Source organism: Callospermophilus lateralis, chromosome 3 (genome assembly GCF_048772815.1).
Source record: "Callospermophilus lateralis isolate mCalLat2 chromosome 3, mCalLat2.hap1, whole genome shotgun sequence".
Classification (NCBI taxonomy): Eukaryota; Metazoa; Chordata; class Mammalia; order Rodentia; family Sciuridae; genus Callospermophilus; species Callospermophilus lateralis.
The window spans coordinates 176,632,593-176,652,050 of record NC_135307.1 but is presented as its reverse complement, the minus strand read 5'-3'; the positions used below and the strand labels follow the sequence as shown (position 1 = coordinate 176,652,050).

Here is a 19,458-nt window from a genome sequence, read left to right as displayed (position 1 = left end):
TCCGGCAGATGCCTTTCGGTCACTGTCCTCTTGGAGTACTCTGTAGCAGCTGACCCTGCTGACTGTGTCTTCTCCACTGCTACACCATCATGTCACTGAGGGCTTCCTCCACCTCTCTAGCTGTCCACCCCCCATCTCTTCTCTCTACTCTTTGTGCCTTCCCTAAGTGAAGGCAACCATCCTCATGGCTTGATTGATTTGCTCCCACCTCCTAAGTATCTCCCTGAGACTGTTCCCTAGGACAGGTGTGGCCAGATGACTATGTTTTTCACTACACATTAAGCCTCTGGAGGGCAGGATGCCAGGGCTAAGCATACTGTGTGGCACACACAGGCACTCAGCATAGGTTTGGTAAATGGGAAAAGTGGAACAAGAGTTGCTAACCCATTATCATCCAAGACTTTTCTGTATCAAGTGAGATAGGTACATCTCAGGGAAGTCCAGTAGAACCATGAGTTATTGAAACCAGAGGAGATTTAAGAAACCTTCCATAGCACAACCCTTCAGTGTACTGACAAAGAAACCCAGTCCCAGAAGGATCAAGCAACTTGTCTCCGAGGTCACACAACAAGTTAATGGCAGAGCTGGGACTTCCATTCCAGAAAACCCCCAGCTTACACAGGAAAGGGCTTTGGGGTATTCCCTCCCAGGATGGCACTGCAGGAGTAAAAGATAAGAAGGCAGGATGGTAATGGTGTGTGCAAAAGGCCGTGACAAACGGGAACCCAAATATAAGTCCAGAAAGTTCAAAGGCACAATGTCCTATGCAAGTCTTACTCGATCGTTGTCTGATCCAACACACCGGTGACTGGGATCCCGTAAAACTGCTGCATAGTGGAGACTGCTGACTGTAAGGCCTTCCCTGAGTGCAACGCAGATGCCCGTGAATCATAGGGAAGCAGATAGCCATATGACTTTAACCAGTTCTGAAAGACATGTGAGAGAAAAGGATGCATTATGGGGAGAAGGCTCTGTTCTACCTGGGCAGAGTTTTGCCCTTAAAACTAGGGATCATTTTACCCAAGCCACTTATGGACTCCTGCTTTGATTTCTTCCTCCTTCCTCCTCCTATCCTGGAGACAATGTCAAATTAATCTCCAGAAAACACAGCTTTTGTTGGCTCACTCCCCTGCCTTCAACTTTTCATTAAATCTCTACTGGCTATAGAACAAATTTGCATTCAAAGCTTTCCCCTGCCCTGCCTCTTCAATGATTCAGTACTTTCCACTGATACAAGATTCACATGCAGGAGTACAAGAACAGTTCATTTTCTGAAGTAGAGTAGTCTGGGGAAATTTTTGCACCAGAAATCCTTCCTGTCTCAAGTCAGAGTCTGATGAAGAATTACATTGGTAGAGTATCTATTGGCAGGAAATTACATAATTTTTTTTATTGCTGAACCACCTCCCCTCTAAAGCAAGTCATTATAAATAAATATAAATAAATAAAACAAAGCCTTCTTTGGTTTAAGTATAAATAAATAATAGATGCATAGAAAAAAACCTATTATGTAAGAGAATTTCTTGTTTTTAGAAACTATACACTGAAGTATTTAGGCTTACATAAGGGTGCATGATGTCTGCAACTTGTTCTTAAATGTGTTCAGAAATAAATACATAAATACATTCAGAGAGATAGCTAGATAAAACAAATATAGTAAAATGTTAACAGTTGGGGAATCCAGGTGAAGAAAATTTAGGATTTTTTTCCCATTCTTGAAAATTTTTCTGAAAGTCTGAAATGATGTCAATGACATTTCTTATTTTTATTTTTGCAGTGCCAGGAATTGAACCAAGGGCCTTGCACATGCTAAGTGCACTTCTATCACTGAGCTACACTCTCAACCCCCTTTGAAAGAAAAAAAAGAGAGAGAGAGAAAGAAAGAAAGAAAGAAAAAAATTCAGACGGCAGGAACAGAGGAGGGAAAGAGGAAGTAGTAGGGATTGAAATGGATGAAACCATGTCATATGCATTTATGAATGTCAAAATGAACCCTATTATTATGTATAGATATAATGCACTAAAAAATTAAATTAGCTGTGAATATCTTTGGTTAGAGTATCACGGGGAACTGGGAGTGTAGCTCATCAGTACAGCATTTGCATAGCATGTGTGAGGCCATGGGTTTGAACTGCAATACCGCAAAAATTTTTAAAAAGTTTTTCAATGGTAGAGTATCAAGAAGCTTCTGACTTTTGTTCTTTTTGTTTTTTTTCTGTTTTTTAAGTTTTATGCATAGAGTCATTTTTTTTTAAAGGAGAAAAACTTTAAGAAGGCAAGAGAATCTAAAAGAAGTTAGGGTGAAAAAGCTCAAGCAAGCAATGATTCTGAAAGATACCAGAGTAAAGATGGTTATTCCCATCAAAAAGATAAAGGAGCAAAAACCTGAAGAAATGGGAGCATTAGGAAATATTTGTGGTATCCATTAGAAAATGAGGAAAATATCCATATGTTTGCAGAATCCACAAGCATTTTCAGGAGCGTTTTTAAAGCCAGACTTTCAGCCAGAAAACCTTATTCTCTGCCCATCTTCAGAGGAACATCTCCATACTAAGTGAGTGAATAAAGGGAAAGCCCCCTGGGAAATGGTATCATTCCCTTTCTATCTATGATTTTTGTTTCTTGTTTCTATATGAACAAGCTTACTGTGGCTATGTCTTTTATTATAAGTCAAATCAAATTATTTTTGGAAGAAGGCATACCGGAAACTAGAAATAAGTTATTCTTTATTTCACCAAAGGTGACTATAATATCTTCACTGCCTTGTGATAAAATTCATCTGACTGATTAGAAACAAAATTGTCAGAATAATAAAGTCAGAGTGACAACCTGACTTCTCTCGCATTTGGAATTGGAACATGTTTTTCATTCTGAGTGATGACACAGAATTGCAATACTTTTTGCATTTCACCAAACATTGATTCTTTTTTCATGTCTTTGTACATGTTTTTCTCTCTGCCTAGTATTCTTAATTTGGTCAGATTTTAATGTTCAGCTCATAAATTACTACCTCTGGAAGACTTCCCGGGCTAAGTTATTTTTCCTCTCCTCTGTGCTACCCAAATTCTCTATTACAGATTTTATGGATCTTATAATGCTAGGCTCCAATCATTACATATCAATCTCCACCAGACTGTGACTAAGCTCCTCAAAGAAAGGGTCTATGTCTTATTCATCTCAGTATATCCAGTGCCCAGGACAGTGCTTGGCACACAGTAGCTGTTTAGTATGTCCATTCAACAAATATTATTGAGTATTTATTACATGATAGGCACTGTACAAGGTTCCTTGGATACAATGATGAATAAGGGAAACTCACTGACTGACAAATAAACCCATACATATAGTGCTGCAAAGCAGGTGTGTTCTATGGGAGAAAAGAGAGGAGTGTCTTATTGTAGGGGCAGAGGGGTAAGGAGAGCTCAGGGAAGTCATGCAGATGGAGATGAGATTTGAGCTAAGTTTTTACAGCATGTGCAACTCCCTGGAGGTCGGGGAGAGTGTGGCATTTAAATTCTGAGCAGTATTTAAGTTGGCTAGGACTTTGGGGTGGTGGTGGCAATGAGCGAAGAGGTTGTAAAGGAGGAAGTAGCAAGAGATGACATACAATTACCTGTTCACAAAGTAGACACATTACAGAAAGTCCTGCTGTGCACTGTGTACATATTACAGAGAATTGCTTGTGACTTGAGTATGACCCAGGACCAGCCAAAAATCTCAAGTGAAATATCAAAAAAATGGAAGTTTGGGGGCTGGGATTGTGGCTCAGCGGTAGAGCACTCACCTAGTACAGGCCGGGCGCTGGGTTCGATCCTCAGCACCACATAAAAATAAAATAAAGGTATTGTGTCCAACTACAACTAAAACAAATTTAAAAAGATGGAAGTTGCAGGGAAACTGACAAGTTATCCGTTTATTCACCTGCATTCTCCAGCTCCCATCCCTAGATTAAGTCATGTCATCAAAGCATTAAATCCTTGCACCAGATTCTCTCTGCCCCTCCCACTCAGAATGTCATATCATATCCCCTTTTCTATGTAAACTTTAAGAATTTTCAGAACAAAAAACCAGGGTAGTACAGTTAGAAAGACACACAGACCTGAGATGGAATCCTGACATCCCCACTTCCTGGCTGTGGCCCTGGGCAAACTGAGCTCCAATATCCTTATTTGGAAAACTCTTCCTTCCCAGAGTTGTTGTTAAGATAAAATGAGTGAATGTACTTGCTACCTATAACCACCCGACATGTATTTGTTATCCCTTCAGATGGTGTTTCTGGTATATTTTGTAAATTTGAATGGAAAACATGGTTTGGACTCCTTCTCTGTCTTTTGAAATCTAGTCATCCTGCTCTGGACCTGGACCAAGAGTCCTTGTGGGTCAAATGGAGGTTAGTACATCCATCATGGTCAAGACTGTTTTCTATTGGGCAACTTATGGACATTGTTAGGTCAGTGGTGGCGACTTGGTGGCGATTTAGAACAAAGCAGCTCCTGTGGGGAAAAGAGCATCAATCAGATGCCGGCAGAAACACCTGTCAATCAGGAGGACCCCCTGGCCAATCCTGGAGTTCAGCCAACTCCCCTGACCAACTCCAGCAGGACAAGGGACCCTAAAAACACCTTTTCCTGTCCCAAGTCCTTCCCTTCCTGCTGTAAGCCCCATAAAAGTCCAGCCCGGTCGAGCTCCCACGCGGTTTCTCCTCAGACCCTTCCCCTGTCCACTCTGTGGGTCTGATTGAGTTCCACCCGGGAGTGACATCTCAATAAAGCCTTGATCAGCGGCCCTTTTAAATCTGCCTCCTTTGGTCGCTGCCCACCTGATCTGACAGACATCACTATCTCTCACAAAGACCTGCAGCCTTGCAGAGTACTTGGTGGCTGAAATGACAGCTAACTTGGATTACATACTCTTCACCCTGTCACTAGACTTTCTTAGGACTAAGCTTTAGCTCAAGGAGAATGTCTTCCCTGAGGAGATTCTGGAAGCTTTAAGGTGTAAGAAAGGGAATACTGGGTAAACCAATGGATTTTCCTTTTGGCTTTTCTGCCAGGAAACTTTCAGTCAGATTTATAGCTCCACATTTATAGCTTAAATGTTGAGCATGGTGATGCTTGAAAGTAATGATTACTTTTTTCATCCTTCAGATTACCAAGTTATGTTTTTTCCTTGAAAATTAAGGCAAACATCTGAGCCAGGACCAAAAGCTGGATTGGGGGCAGTACCAGTGCCTTCTTTGGATTTTGTTGCCCTCCCAAGGTTACCAGGAACAATCTTTAGAGTTTGGGGCAGACCTCTTAAGAGGGGAAATGGGAGAGGAAGGGCTGGTCAAATGACAGTATGGAAGCCAAGGAATAGGGCACTGACCGAGCTGGTGAGGTGTGGGGAGAAAAAGTGTGTGTGTGTGTGTGTGTGTGTGTGTGTGTGTGTGTGTGTTTATTAGACGGTAGGAAGCCAAGAAATATGATCGGGGACCAAACAATTCTAGTTTCCTTTGCTTACCTGTTTCTGCCACTCACTTGCTCTGTGTCCTAGCAATTCTCTGACTTCTCTGGACAGAAGCCCCTGAGGTTGAAGCAAGTGTTCTACACCCCATTCATACCAGTTCCCAAACATTCCTTGCCCTTTCACACTCTCAGACTCTTCCTGCTGTCTCTTTTTGGTACTGGCGATTTAACCCAGGGGTGTTTTACCACTGACCTACATCCCCAGTCCTTTTTATTTATGTGTTTATTATTTTGAGAAAGGGTCTTGCTAAATTGCTGAGGCTGGCCTCAACCTTGCAATCCTCCTGCCTCAGTCTCCCAAATTGATGGGATTACAGGGGTGCACCACCCAAGCCAATTCTCTTTATCCATGTTAGCAAATTCCTCCTTATCCTTCAAGTCCTAGCTTGTATCAACTCCTGTGTTAAACTCTCCTTAATTCTCCCTTACAGAGGTAGTGGGTAACCTTCTCTCATTCTGCTTTGCTTTGTGTACACCACTGTTAACACAATGATTACATGTCTCATACCTATTCATTGATGTCTATTTTCCCTTGCTAGATTAAGTTACAGGAGAACATAGAATGTGTTTTATATATATATATATTTGTATTTGCTACAACATTTAATGCAGTGTCTGGCACAATAAATAATCGCTGAGTTCATGAATGAATAAATGAATGAATGAACAGTTGGGCTGGGAGGCGCTGTTGGGTATCAAGGAAGGATTTCATCTTGGGAAGGCTTAATGAGTAATACACATGAAAGCACCACGCATAATTCCTCATGTCTATTAGAGGTTGAAAAATCATTTGCTGAGTTTCAACCTATTGTGGTTTGACTTCTTTGCTTGATGATGCAATAGGCTCCATTGTCCCATTTGAAAAAAGATAAAAATCTACTAAAGGAAGAAAGTCTTATTCAGTTTCAGACAGAATGACCTACCATTTGTCTTTTTACACCTGGATCCATTAATCAATCACCGGCTGCACAAGTCTAACCTTGACAGCTCAGTTAACCAACTCTAAGATGTCTGTCACCCTCTAAGTGCTGAAAGAGGTGTAAACCCAGAGGAAAGTGAGAAGAATCTCAGAGTGCAAGCAGGGACCAAAATAGCTGGGCTGAAGAGGGCGTGGAGATGGAAGGCTAAACTTTGATTGGCGGGTTAGCCAGAAGGCGGGATTTTGGTCGCTGAGAAGTCAAAGCTAAGACAGAGAATAACAAAGAGAAGGAAAACATAAATAAAAAGAAAGAAAGAAAGAAACGTAGACAGAAGAGGGAAGAGAGTGGCAGACAGCAGAGGCGGTGGTGAGATTAGAAGTGGCAGTGGGGGTGGCAAGAAGCAGATCCCTGGCAGTGCCAAGGAGTGCACTTGGAAAACAGAGATGCCCAGGCGAGGCGGGTGGGGGGGCAGTTGGATTACTTAATGCAGGTGGTCTCCAGGAGCATTAGAGCAACACCTGGGTGACCACAGAGCCTAGAGACAGAGCGGGGAGCATGATTGGGATCAGATGTTTGTAGTTGGTGGGATTGGCAGAAAGGCCAGAGGTGAAGTCCATGAAGGAGCAGGCAATAGGGTGTTGAATTTGGAAGCACGTGCTGGAAGGAAGAAGTATAAAAGGCTCCGAGAAAAGAGTCTGAGCAACCAAGATCATAGTCTAAGGTGATAATGTGAGAAACAGGGATAAGGAACTGGCCTCAGCACACACAGGGGTTTCAAGTCCTGTTCCAGAGGTTTACCTGTAGTGGACAGTGACAACTGGAACTTGACTAAGAGAGGACAGCCAGGAGAGCAAGGAAACCAGGCACCCTGTCCCGCAAAGGCAGATGGGGGATATTTAGGCTGGAAGAGGGAGGATTGCATGAAAAAGAATACGAACATGAAGGAGATCTATCTGTTCTGCTGGTACAGAGAGCAAAACTCAGACCCAAATGAGAAACTGCAGGACATAGATCTCGAGTCATTGCAAGAAACAACTTTTTAGAAGTCAGAGATGTTCTAATTATATTAACAATAATGATAGCTATGATTATTAGAATGACCACTGTGTACTTGGCATTGTTCTAGGCACACAAGAATGCAACAACCCCATGAGGTAGAAATGATGATCCCCAATTTGCAGATGAGGAAACTGAGGTTTAGACAGATTAAATGATTACTCAGAGCCATGAAATTCATCAGTGGAAGGATTGAGGCAGTCCCCACTGTCAGACTGCTGGGACTTCTTTACTCTTAAAGTCCTAAATCTTATCTTAGATCACAGTGATCCAAATACCCTTATGCTTTGGTTTCTGCATCAGAGTATGGCACCATTGCCTACCCAGTTATCCAAACCAGAAGCCTCATAAGACCCATGACTCCTCCCTTTCCTTCACTGCCCACATTCAGTGTTTTATCAAAGAACTGTTGATTCCACCTCCTAAACATCAAATTGGCTTATTTCTGTACATTGATGCATTTAATAAGTATTTCTTGAGGACCTACTATATGCCAGTTACTGTGTGCTAGGGCTACAACAGTGAACAAAATGTTCAATTAAGTCGGGCATGGTGGTGCATGCCTGTAATTCTAGTAGCTCAGGAGTCTGAGGCAAGAGGATCGTGAGTTCAAAGCCAGCCTCAGCAACAACAAGGCATGAAGCAACTCAGTGAGAAATTAGAAATTATTTAGAAATAATATAAAATAAAATAATATAAAATAAAATAATAATAAAATAAAATAGTGAGAAATTATTTAGAAACCCACCCTGTTTCTAAATAACATACAAAATAGGGCTGGAGATGTGGCTCAGGGGTCGAGTGTCCCTGAGTTCCAACCTAGGACCTGCCTACTCCCCCAAAAAATTACTTTCTAGTTGCATTTAGTGGAAAAACCTTATAATAATAAATTCTATGAAGAATAAAGAGATAGTGATGGGACAGCTATTTTATAGAAGGTGGTCAAGGAAAGTCTCTTTGACATTTAAGCAAGAGACCTGAAGGAGGTGAGGGAGTGGGTTATGCAGCTACTAGGAAAAGAGTTTTCCAGGAAGAGGGAACAGTAACTGTAAATATCCTCCAAGGGAATTCAAGGGAATCAAAGGTTTTTCATCTATTTTGTCAAGAGCCTTAGATATTTGGTCCCTGACTCTCTGCAGCCTCTTTTACCATTCTCCACGGAATGTCCTGTGTACTTTATTTCTTTCAGACCCTTCCAGATCTTTCTGGCTAGATCACTCTCCCTCTCTCTGAGGAAGCCTGCCTTGACCCCATAAATCTACACCAGGAATTCCTCCTCCATCCCTTGTCTGTCCCCCATCCTTCTTCTTATGACAATCCTTACAACACTATGTTGTAATCACGTGGGAATTACTTGCCTCCTCTTGACTGTAAATGCATGAGGACAGGGATCATTCCTGTCCTCCTTATCACTGTAACCCCAACATCTAGTACAGGCCCTGGCAGAGCCACGAAGAAATGGATGCATTATGTTCATTATCATCCATAATTTCCTAAGGCAGGAAGTACAGTATTCATTTAGAAAGTCTTCTGTTAACCTTGGCTCCATGTCCAGCCCCTGTCCTCTGTGCCTCAGCTCTGCTGTCATCTCTAGGTCCCTCACCTATCCAATCCTCACTTTGGCAAATGGCCCATTAGCAGCTTCAACTCCAACATTAAGAGTCTACTGTGTTGCTGTGTACTGGCAAGACCATCCTTTCCCATCCATTGCTTTATTAGCTTAGTCCTTACAATTGGGTTTTGGCCTCAGTATATCTGGTGCTCAAGTCCAAAACTGAGATTGCTGTGACACTAAAACTGAGATCTGTTAAGCAGGATGATGAAAGCAGTGTTGTCAGGATTCAGTGAGAGGATGCACTGTGGTAGGTAAAATAATGGCCCTTCAAAGATGTTCACATTCTAATCCCACAAACCTGTGAATATGTCACTTTACATGGCAAAAGAAACTTTACAGATGTGATTAAGTTAAGATCTTTAGAAGGGGGATTATCCCAGATTATCCAGGTGGGTCTAATGGAATCACAAGTCTTTATAAGAGGGAGACAGAGGGTCAGAGTAAGAGAAGGAGATGTGATAATAGGAGCAAAGATTGGAGTAATGCCACTGATGGAAAAGGGTCCCAATCCAGGGAATGTGGATAGCTTCTGGAAACCAGAAAAGAAAGGATTCTCCCCAGAGCCTCCAGAAGCAACGGCTTTGCCAACACCTTGATTTTAGTCCTATAACACCCATTTTGGATTTATGACCTTTATTTGTGTTTCTTTTGTTGTTGTCTGCAGTGCTGGGGATGGAGCCAGGCCCTTGTGCATGCTAGGCAAATGCCCTACATTGAGCTGCGCTTCCAGCTTGGGGTTTTGTTGTACTTGTTGTTTTGTTTTGTTTGTACTGGGGATTGAGTCCAAGGCACTTTACCACTGAGCTCCAACACCAGCCCTTTTTAATTATTATGTTGAGACAGGGTCCAACTAAGTTGTTTAGGGCTTTGATAAAGTTGCTGAGGCTGCATTTGAATTAGCAATCCTCCTGCCTCGGCCTCCCTGATACTTGGAAGTGTGTGCCACTGCAGCTGGCCCAGTTTTGTGGTTTTAAGACACTAAATTTGGGGTAATTTGTAGAGCAACAATAGGAAACTAATACAGGCACATAAAGCATTGAGCTGATTCTGGCACACAGAAATGTTCTTGTTCCTACAGTCCTCACAATAGACTACCACCTTTGGTCATTGCTTCCAGACCAAATCACTGGTCTCTCTGGGACTCCTTAGAAATTGGCACTGTTTCTGGGTCCTTCTGACTGCTGTCCCACTAAAATCCTGGTTTCTCCCCTACCCTGACAACCAAGGTCCCAATCTTGCTGCTGAGCCCAACCTGAGTTATGGCTCTTTCAAAAATTGCATCCTCAAGGCATAACCATTGAGGGATCTAGGAAATGCACTGGTCAATAATACTTAGAAATCATGTAATTTAACATGCTTATTTTGCAGAAGAGTAAAATAAAGCTCAGGAAGGGGAAATGACTTGTTCAAAATTGCAGAACAAGTTGGCAGGGGGGCCAGAAATGGAGCCCAGTGTCCCTGCCTCCCAGAGAGGGTTCTTTCTGTCATGCTACACCCCCCCACACTAGCTCTGGTTTGCTTCCAACTGCTGTTTCTTTCTTTCTTTTTTTTTTTTCTTCTTCTTCACTTCCAGCCAGTCTAAAAAGGGCCCTCAGGATCGCCCACAATGCCCAGCTTAGCTTCTTGACAAACACCTTAATGGCGCAGCATTGCCTGTTGGCTGCCATCGGCTCTTGAGTGGGTGGTAAGTGCACTAGCGGGAATTCCCTGGCGCTCCGCATGATGTCCTTGGCCCAATACCAGGAGGCCACCACAAGCCAGACAATCACCAGGACCGGGAAGGTGGCACATTTGGGGTTTTGGGTCAGCAATGGGATGTCTGAGTTTTCCAATTCTGGGGAGGCCTCTGCCCAAGGCCAGGAGTGTGGCTGTGCTCTCATTCACTCTGAGAAATCTTCCTTCTAATCGTCTTCCTTGCCTTTTCCAATACCCTTCTGTCTCTTGGGCTTAACTTAGTGATGAATTAAGAAAGGGGAAAAAGGCAGACAAAGCCCAGCAGTCAGGCCTCAGCCCCTCCCCCATCCTTTTCCCCTAGCTCCAATACAGGGATTGAACTCAAGAGTGCTCTACCACTGAGCTACATCCCCAGCCTTTTTATTTTTTATTTTGAGATGGGGTCTTCATTAGTTGTCCAGGCTGGTCTCAAACTTAGGATTCTCCTGTTTCAGTCTTCTGAGTAACTGTGATTACAGGCATGCACCCCTGTACCCAATTAGGCCTCAGTTTCTTAACCGTAATAAGATAGCTGACTAGATGACCTCTAATTAATTACAGAAGTTTCATTATTTTAGCTTAGGTGGACTGAGTATGAAGCTGATCTTCTAATTCCTCACTGCAAAGGTCAAGTTCATGAGCACAGCCCTCACTTTTTTGCCTACCCCAAGTTTCCCATATTTGGTATATAACATCTATTGTATTGCCCGGAAACATCCTTCATGTGTACTTTTGTGTCTTTATTCCATTCTCTCTCTCTAGAATGCCTTTCTCACATGTATTCTGGCCTAATCCTGATGAACTCTTAGATACCCTCACATGTACTTCAAATGCCACTTCATGGGGAAGGGCTCTCTGTCCCAGGTTAAATGGAATTTCTCTGTGCTTCCAATGGCATTCTCACATCCCTCATTTATGGCACATGTCCGATTACATTATGAATAATGCTTTTTATCCCTGCTGTCCCCATTGAACTCTTCCTCATGGAGCTTACAGCCTGGTGGGCAGATGGATATGAAAATATTAAGCATTTCATTGCCACTGTGATAAGTGGAATGAAAGAAAAGGACAAGATACAGAATGGTGGCCTCCTACAAGAGGTGGCCTCCCTGAGGACATGACATCTCAGTCGAGACCTATGAATGAACAGAAGAGGCTAAGTGAAAGCCAAAGAATAAGCATTTTAGGAAAGAGTATCTTATTCAATTCCTGAAAGGGAAGGAGCCTGCATATTAGAAAAAGAGAAATAAGGCCAGGGTGATTAGAGTCTAGTGACCAGCGGGGAGAGTGGGTGGAATAAAAGGAAGCCAGAGAGTGGGAAGGACTTTCATGGGCCACCTCGTAGGCCATATGTAATGGCCTGGTGGGCACTTGCTTCAAGGGCATCTGTAATACTGTTCTTTCTACTTTCATGTGCATTTGAAATTTTCCCATAATAAAAATCACTAGTCTACTACTACAGCTGGTACTTTAGCCTTTGTCCTAAAAGCCATTTTAAGTAAGATAAGGGTGGGGTAACATAGAATTTTTTATATGTTTTAAATTTTTGTTATTATTGGAGATTTCAAGCATTCAGAAAAACAAAAATAATAAAACAAACACCAGATAATCAACAGCCAGCTTTATCAGATACTAGTTTTACGACATTGGCTTTAGATAGAATGCCGCCCCCCCCCCCCCCGCCCCGTAAGACTTATTTTTAAAAGGTCCCTCTAGATCCTGCCTAAAGAGGGATTACAGGAGGGCAAGAGAGCTGATCAGGTGAGAAGTTTTTGAAGTCCAGATGACAGATGACCTAAGTTTAGTCTAAAGAAGGCAGTGGAGGTGGAGAGAAGTGAACATAGTAAAGATCCACTCTGCAGGTGGAATTGCTGGGGTGTGGCAATGGCTCTGAGGCAGAGGAGGAGAGAAAGAGGTGAAAGATGATTCCTGTTTTGGGGGTATCTAAGTGTGGCATAGAATCAAATATTTAAAATGTTGCTAACAAAAGTTTAATAATGCCTTGCTTTTTCTACTTACTTTGTTATAACAACATATATAATCTTTGGGAAAATATTATTTTTCCATCTACACACACACACACACACAACACACATAGATATACAAATATGTATATTTACACAGATGATTTGCTATTAGCCTTTGTATCTCTAAAGCCTAAGTCAAAGTTAGCTTTTTTCTTCCTTTTTTGTTTTGTTTTTGGTAATGCTAGTATTGAACCCAAGGTCTCACACCTGCTCACAGCACTCTACCACTATGCTACACCCTCAACTCCCTTTTTAGTTTATTTTATTTTGAATCAGGGATCGCCAAGTTGCTGAGACTGGTCTCAAACTTGCAATACTTTTCCCTCAGGCTTATGAGCAGCTGGGATTACAGAAGTGCACCACTACACCTGGCTCAGAGTCGCCTTTGAAAGCAAAAGCATGCTGTAATGAGGAGGTAGAACTAGTGAAGAACTTGAATGAATATATCCAGAAGTCCAAAGAAACAAAGTGATTGATTCCAAAACCTTTAAACTAGAACTGGGGGTGTAGCATGCATGAGGCCCTGGGTTGAATCCCTGTACTATAAAACAAACAAAACTTCTCAAGGAGGAGAGCCAGAGCCAGAATTCACACCTTCATTCACATACCATTCCCTAAAATGGGTACTCAGGTCTCAGTTGTGCTAAGAAAGCCTAAAATTCATACAGCAGGAATAAGCACTCAGAACAAGTCTAATCCTGCCCTTCCTCAGCACTTTCTGAGCAGGTTGCTTCTGTGCTCAGAAACCTTTAATGACTCCCCTCAGCCTTTGGACAAAAGCCAATTTTACAATCTGCTCTCAGCCTCTCTTTCCAGCCTCTTCTCCTACATGCTCTTACTGGAAATGGCAAGCAAGTCAATTCTCCAGGCACATCCAGTGACCCACTGTTCCCTAAACATGCCATGAGCTTGTATGGAGACATGCTTCATGCTTTCCCTTCTGTTTGGACTGCTCGCTCACCATTCTCCATCTTTCTTCTCCCTCAACAGTTCATCTTAGATGCCATTTCCTTTCTGAAGCATTGACTGCCTCAACCTCAGCTGGAGAAACCTCACCCCTCCCTTTTTAGTGTTTCCCTACACCTTATTTATATCATTAGCATGCATTAATTTATTCTTCAAAAAAGCTACTGACTCTTGTGCACCAAGCACTATTCAGAGAAGTGTAAGGGATACAGACAATAAAATTAATTTAAAAATACTTATCACACATCCTGAAGGTGTCAGGCTCAGAGAAGACAATGGACACAGAGTGTCTCTCCTTTTTGGAGTTCAAATGATACCATATTAAAAGGTTAGGCATTTCCTAAGATTAATCTCTGTGGTACAATTATACTTCTTTCAAGAACTAGAAAATGCTGGTTAAAAGGCCATGCCAATAATTCCGGACTGGACAGTGTAGTATAAAGGGGAAAGCGCTGAGCCCAAGGACAGAAAATAAGCTTCTGGTGTTCAGTTTACTGTTTATTAGCCACATGTGGGTCCCTGGACAAGCTGATGGGAAAGGCACATCATCTCTCCACCTCTGTTTACTCACCTATAAGATGAGGACATCCTCCCTAACTCACAGGTTGTTGTTGCAAACACACACACACACACACACACACACACACACACACAAGCATTTGGGAAGTGCAGAACACTTTACAGACACAAGGGGCTATTAAAGGATCAGGAAAACCTCACCATAATAAGAAAAAATAAATTAAAAGCACAGCAGACTAGGTTCAGCTTATGTAAAATGAACTTCCAAACAGATTTTTCCCCCCAGATATAATGGGGGCTATGATCACACTGAAAGAATTTGGGGGCTTAGAAATATGTTAGTGCTTCTTAGTAGGTCTACTGCATCCTCTAATCATTGGACTTTACCTCCTTGGCTATAGGTGCAAACCAAAGAATGGTCTTCATTTGTCCAGAGCCAATCATTCAAAACCAATCTTAATGGCTAGACTCCATTATGCCCTGGGCCTTGGCGCCTCACTGTCTTCCTCATGTGGCTGGGACTCTTTCTGCCTGTTCTGACCCTCGTTAGAATCAGATTGGAACCTAGGAAGGCCAAACAAACACACACACAAGCAACAACAAAAATTTGAGTGGCATTCTCCCCAGCTAAAAATAAGAAAAGGGGTGATTTAAATAAATCAAAGACAGGAGGCCAATTGAGAGAATTGGTAGGATCCCACAGTGTACAAAATACAAAAGAAACACTCAAGAAAACATACTGAATCACCTTTTTTTTGGTGTTTGTAATGAAAGATTCAAGTTATAAAATCAACAAAGATAATGAAAAATTCTTTCAATTTAGAAGGCAGGAGACCAGGGAAAAGTTCAGGTTCCAAATCACCTACTATAAAGGTTTGTGCTCTTAGGTGCCTCATTTAAGGCAATTCAAGAAGTATCTATTAAGTGCTACTGTGTGCTTACTTGGTGATCTCCTCTCTCTTGCGTGTCCCTATCATTAGAAGACATCCTACCTAAAGAGTTATGAAAGAACTCAAGGGTTAAATTGTGGAATTACTGCCTGAAAGAATAACCTCTATTTCCACTGAAAGAAGGTCAAGCAATGAGTCTCATCTTAGGAAGGATTTTAGAAGGGACCTTGAGACCTGCATGCCCATGAGTGCATATTTCAGATCCGTGAAATTTCCGGACATAAAGACTAAAGAGTAGGCTGGGTGTAGTGGCGCACGCCTGTAATCCCAGCAGTTTGGGAGGCTGAGGCAGGAGTATCGGGAGTTCAAAGCCAGCCTCAGCAATGGCAAGGTGCTAAGCAACTCAGTGAGATCCTGTCTCTAAATAAAATACAAAATAGGGCTGGGGATGTGGCTCAGTGGTCAAGTGCCCCTGAATTCAATCCCTGGTACCCCCAAATAAATAAATAAATAAAAGACTAAAGAGTAGAATCACTGAATGTTCACTGAATGTTTAGTGGTGAGCCTTGAGGGCTGGGGACTATGTTAGATCCATAAACAAAAAGTGTCTTTTTTTGGGCGGGGGGAGGCCTTGCCAAAGAATCATAACTCATCTCTCTCAAATAATGTTTAAATATTTAAAAAATTAAATGATACAATGGCTGGAACTGCCTCAAAGTGTTCCCCTGAGAAGAAAGAAATAAAGGATGCCTAGAGACATGAGAGAGAGTTTCCTGGAAAGGCAGGGCATGAGCTGGAACTTTTACGGTTTGTTGGGTGGAGTGCAGCAGTGAACACGTGACTATGTCCAGAGAAACGCGGGTAGCTTTCTTAGGATAAAGAAGAAAAAAGCTAATCTGGGGCAGGGATGCATATCGATATGCAGTGGGAAGGATAGCCTGCTAATGGGGAAGCAGGGTGCAGTCAGACTTCAGGGGCCTTAAAAACAGAAAGAGGAAAAAGCAACTTTATCTGCTGGCTGAAAAGCAACAATATTTCTATAAGGTTTCAATCACATGACCTGCTAGTCTTCAAGGAAGGGATAGTTAGGCAAAAATTGTTGAAAGAAACAGTGGATATAGTGTGTCTGTCTTTCAGAAAGTTTTGAACAATACATTAGACAATTTAAAAGGAATGGTATGAAAAGAAGGATAGGTGTTTTCATCATGGCTTAAGAACTCAGACATAGGAAACAACAGATGGAAATAAATGGCCACTTCTCTAAGTGGAAGAGTGAAGGTGGTCCCAAGAGACCATGCCAGGACCTGTCTGATTTAAATTTTTTATAAGTAATCCAGAAGAAGTAGAGCCAAGTGAAAATTCCAGGAGTGCAGATCATATAAAGTCCTTTCAGATAGGAAAATGCTATGTTGAAGGAGAGGGGAGGGAGGAAAAGAGAGTGAGTGGGCTGCAAAATGGCAGCTGAACGTCAAGGTGGGGAAATGTAAGGCGATGCACTCTGATAAAAATAATCCACATATATGGTGTCATGTTCCAGGCTATCAGCTTTGACCCAGGAAAGGGATCAGGGAGCTATTGCACAATGTTTCCTAAAGGCAGTGGCCTAATATGTTAAGGTCAGGACAGTGCAGAGGTGAGCAGAAGCAGGACAGACCTGGAAAACCAAAGGTGGGGAAAATCATTCTTTCTTTAGGCAAAACCATAGGGTCCTACAATGGTCAGGTTGAAAATTAAGACCCCAAAACATCCAGAAAGGGAAACTAAAATGACCCAGAGGATAAAGATGGCTATTCTGGGGGATGGTCTGTCATAATGGGGAAACTTAAGTTTGAAAATGAAAAGGCTAAGAGAGGTGGAATAATCAAAGTATGAAGTAAACATAACCTTCTCTCCAAATCCTGAAATATTTAAATGAATTGCCTCCTCTTAATGCTTAAAATGCCATGAGAATAAAAAGGTTTCAGAGTTGAGATCAACCAATCCTATCTCTTTGTGTGAAAATCAAGTGAAAATCAAGCCTAGAGAGAGCAGGGAAATGGCTCAAGGTCACAGAAACCACCAGGGGCCAAGGTCCTGATTAGAGCCCAGGGCTCTTAAATCCTGGGTCAGTGTCTTTCTACTTCACCCTGTGCATTCAGGGAGTCTAACGGAGCCTTACTTTTTCTATGTTAACTCATTACTTTGATGTGTGATAAAGCTAATACCCAAACAAACTAGGGAAAGTTTTCACCAAAAGTCAGCCAGGAATTGTAAAATCTTTGGAAGCTGTCATCTGGGGCTTTCTTTCTTTTTTCTTTTTTTGAGAATCTGAAGAAATCTAGGGATTCTCTCCTAGAAAAACACATACTTGCACACACAAACACAAATTTGCACAGAATTTCAGGGAATATATCCCTTTGGGTCCCATGCCCAATTTACTGCTGTTTCAGCAGATTGTCCTGAACAAGCAGACTGCCTGCTTCAACACAGACTCTCTTTCTCTTGGGATAATTCAGATAATCACTGATTTTCCCTAGCAAAATTCCCAAGTCTCAACATTGTCTTTAGGATTGCAGACCTCCAGGTTGGAAGAGATCAGAGAAATAACAGTCCAACTGCCCCTCTACCCATGTGATACAGAATAATGTCAGGGTTAAATATAAGGAGACTAGAGTCAGCCAACTCCATCACCCACTAGCTGTGTGACCTTGGGCAAATTACTTAAGCTCTCTGGGTCTATATTCTCAGCTGTAAAATGGGGATAATAATTGCAACTATCTCATAGAGTAGTTATGAGGACTAAATGAGCTAATTAATATAAAACAGTACCAGTCTTGGCCCATAATGAGTATTCAGTAAATGCTAGCTGGCATTATTGTTATTATTATGCATGTATCCATGCAGGTATTATGCATGCATCCATCCAATCCCTCTGCTTGCACATGCCAGTGATGAGCAGCTCACCGCCTCCTATGTTGGCTGAGCAGCTCCAATTGTTAAAAACTTCTTCCCATATTAAGCCGAAATTTGCCTTCTTGCAACCCCACCCCCACCCCTATTTGCCTTAGTTCTGTCCTGTGTGGCCACGCAGAGCAAGTCCATCCTGCCTCCACCTGATAGCCCTTCAAATATGAAGACAGCGAAGAGTCCTTCTTCCGCCCTCCCCCTCCCCCTTCTCCAGCTTGAACATCCTCGGTTTCTTCTCCCAACCCACAACAGACTGGCTGCGCTTACTATTTACTCCGAGGCGTTGTACGGTTTCCCTCACACACAGTCAGGCAGGCCACACACCCCACCGCCACCAAAACAATCCCGACCCTCCTGCTCCGCCCCCGCCCGCTGCCCCTGTCCGCGGTGCTGAACAACTCCCAGCCCGGGCGGCCCTCCGCACGGCCCTCCCCAGCTCCCGCCTGGGCCGCGGGCCCGGCCCCCAGGCGCTGACCCCAGGCGGCCAGCGCGGCCCAGACCCGGCCCGGCGACGCCCCCTGCCCTGCCCGAAGGCCCCGAGCCCGCGCCCCTGCCGCGCGCCAGCCCCCACCTGCCCAGCGAAGGGCGCCTCCGCCTTGGCCGCACGCGCCGCCGCCACCGCCGCCCGGTCCCTGGCCCCAGCCGCCGCCCGCGCGGCACCCGGGAGGCAGCAGAGCGCGGGCAGCAGCAGCAGCAGCCGCCCGGGCGCCCGCCAGCAGCTCCAGCGCGGGGCCTGGCGGGGCGGCGGCGGCGGCCCCGGCGCGCCCCGGCTCCTCGGCATCCCGGCGGCGGGGCCCGGCCGCCCGGCTGCGATGGCGGCGGCGGCGGCGGCTCCGGCCGGGTCCTCCCGCTGCAGCCGCTGCGGAGCCGCCGAGTCACGGCGCCGCGGACACGCGCCCGGCCCGCCTGCCTTCGCCGCCGCCGCCGCCTCCTCGGCCGCCAGCGCGCCCCCGCCTCCGCGCGCCCCGCCCCGGCGGGGGGCGGCCGGGGGCGCGGGGGCAGCACCCGAGCCGGACCTGCCGCGGAGCGGCTCCGGGCAGCCCTGGGGCAGGGACCGAGCAGCCGCGCGGGGAGGAGGTCGCCGAAGCTACCGGAGCAGCTCTAGGACCCGGGTCCAAAGCGGAGAAGTGGAGGAGGGGGCCTGGGGGCAGCCCGAAGGAAGGGCGGAGAGGCTAAATAAATAATCCTAGAGACAACCATGGAATGGCCTGGGGAGGACAGCCGGGGTTGGGGGTTTGAACCCAAGGTTACCCCTGGGGGAGAAAGTCTGGGGGGCAGCCCTGGAGGAGAGGGGCGTCT

The 19,458-nt window shown here is 44.2% G+C and overlaps 1 protein-coding gene across 1 annotated transcript in view; it reads right to left on the bottom strand.

Annotated features, from left to right (window-relative positions):
* Window positions 1-18,940, bottom strand: part of Mmp24 (matrix metallopeptidase 24) — a 38,376-nt gene extending 19,436 nt beyond the window's left edge. The window contains exons 1-2 of the mRNA XM_076849475.1: window positions 18,731-18,940; window positions 778-926 (exon numbers count right to left, since the gene is read on the bottom strand). Coding sequence (XP_076705590.1) covers window positions 778-926; window positions 18,731-18,940 — 359 coding nt within the window. The remainder of the gene's footprint in view (window positions 1-777; window positions 927-18,730) is intronic.
* Between the last annotated feature and the right edge of the window lie 518 nt (window positions 18,941-19,458).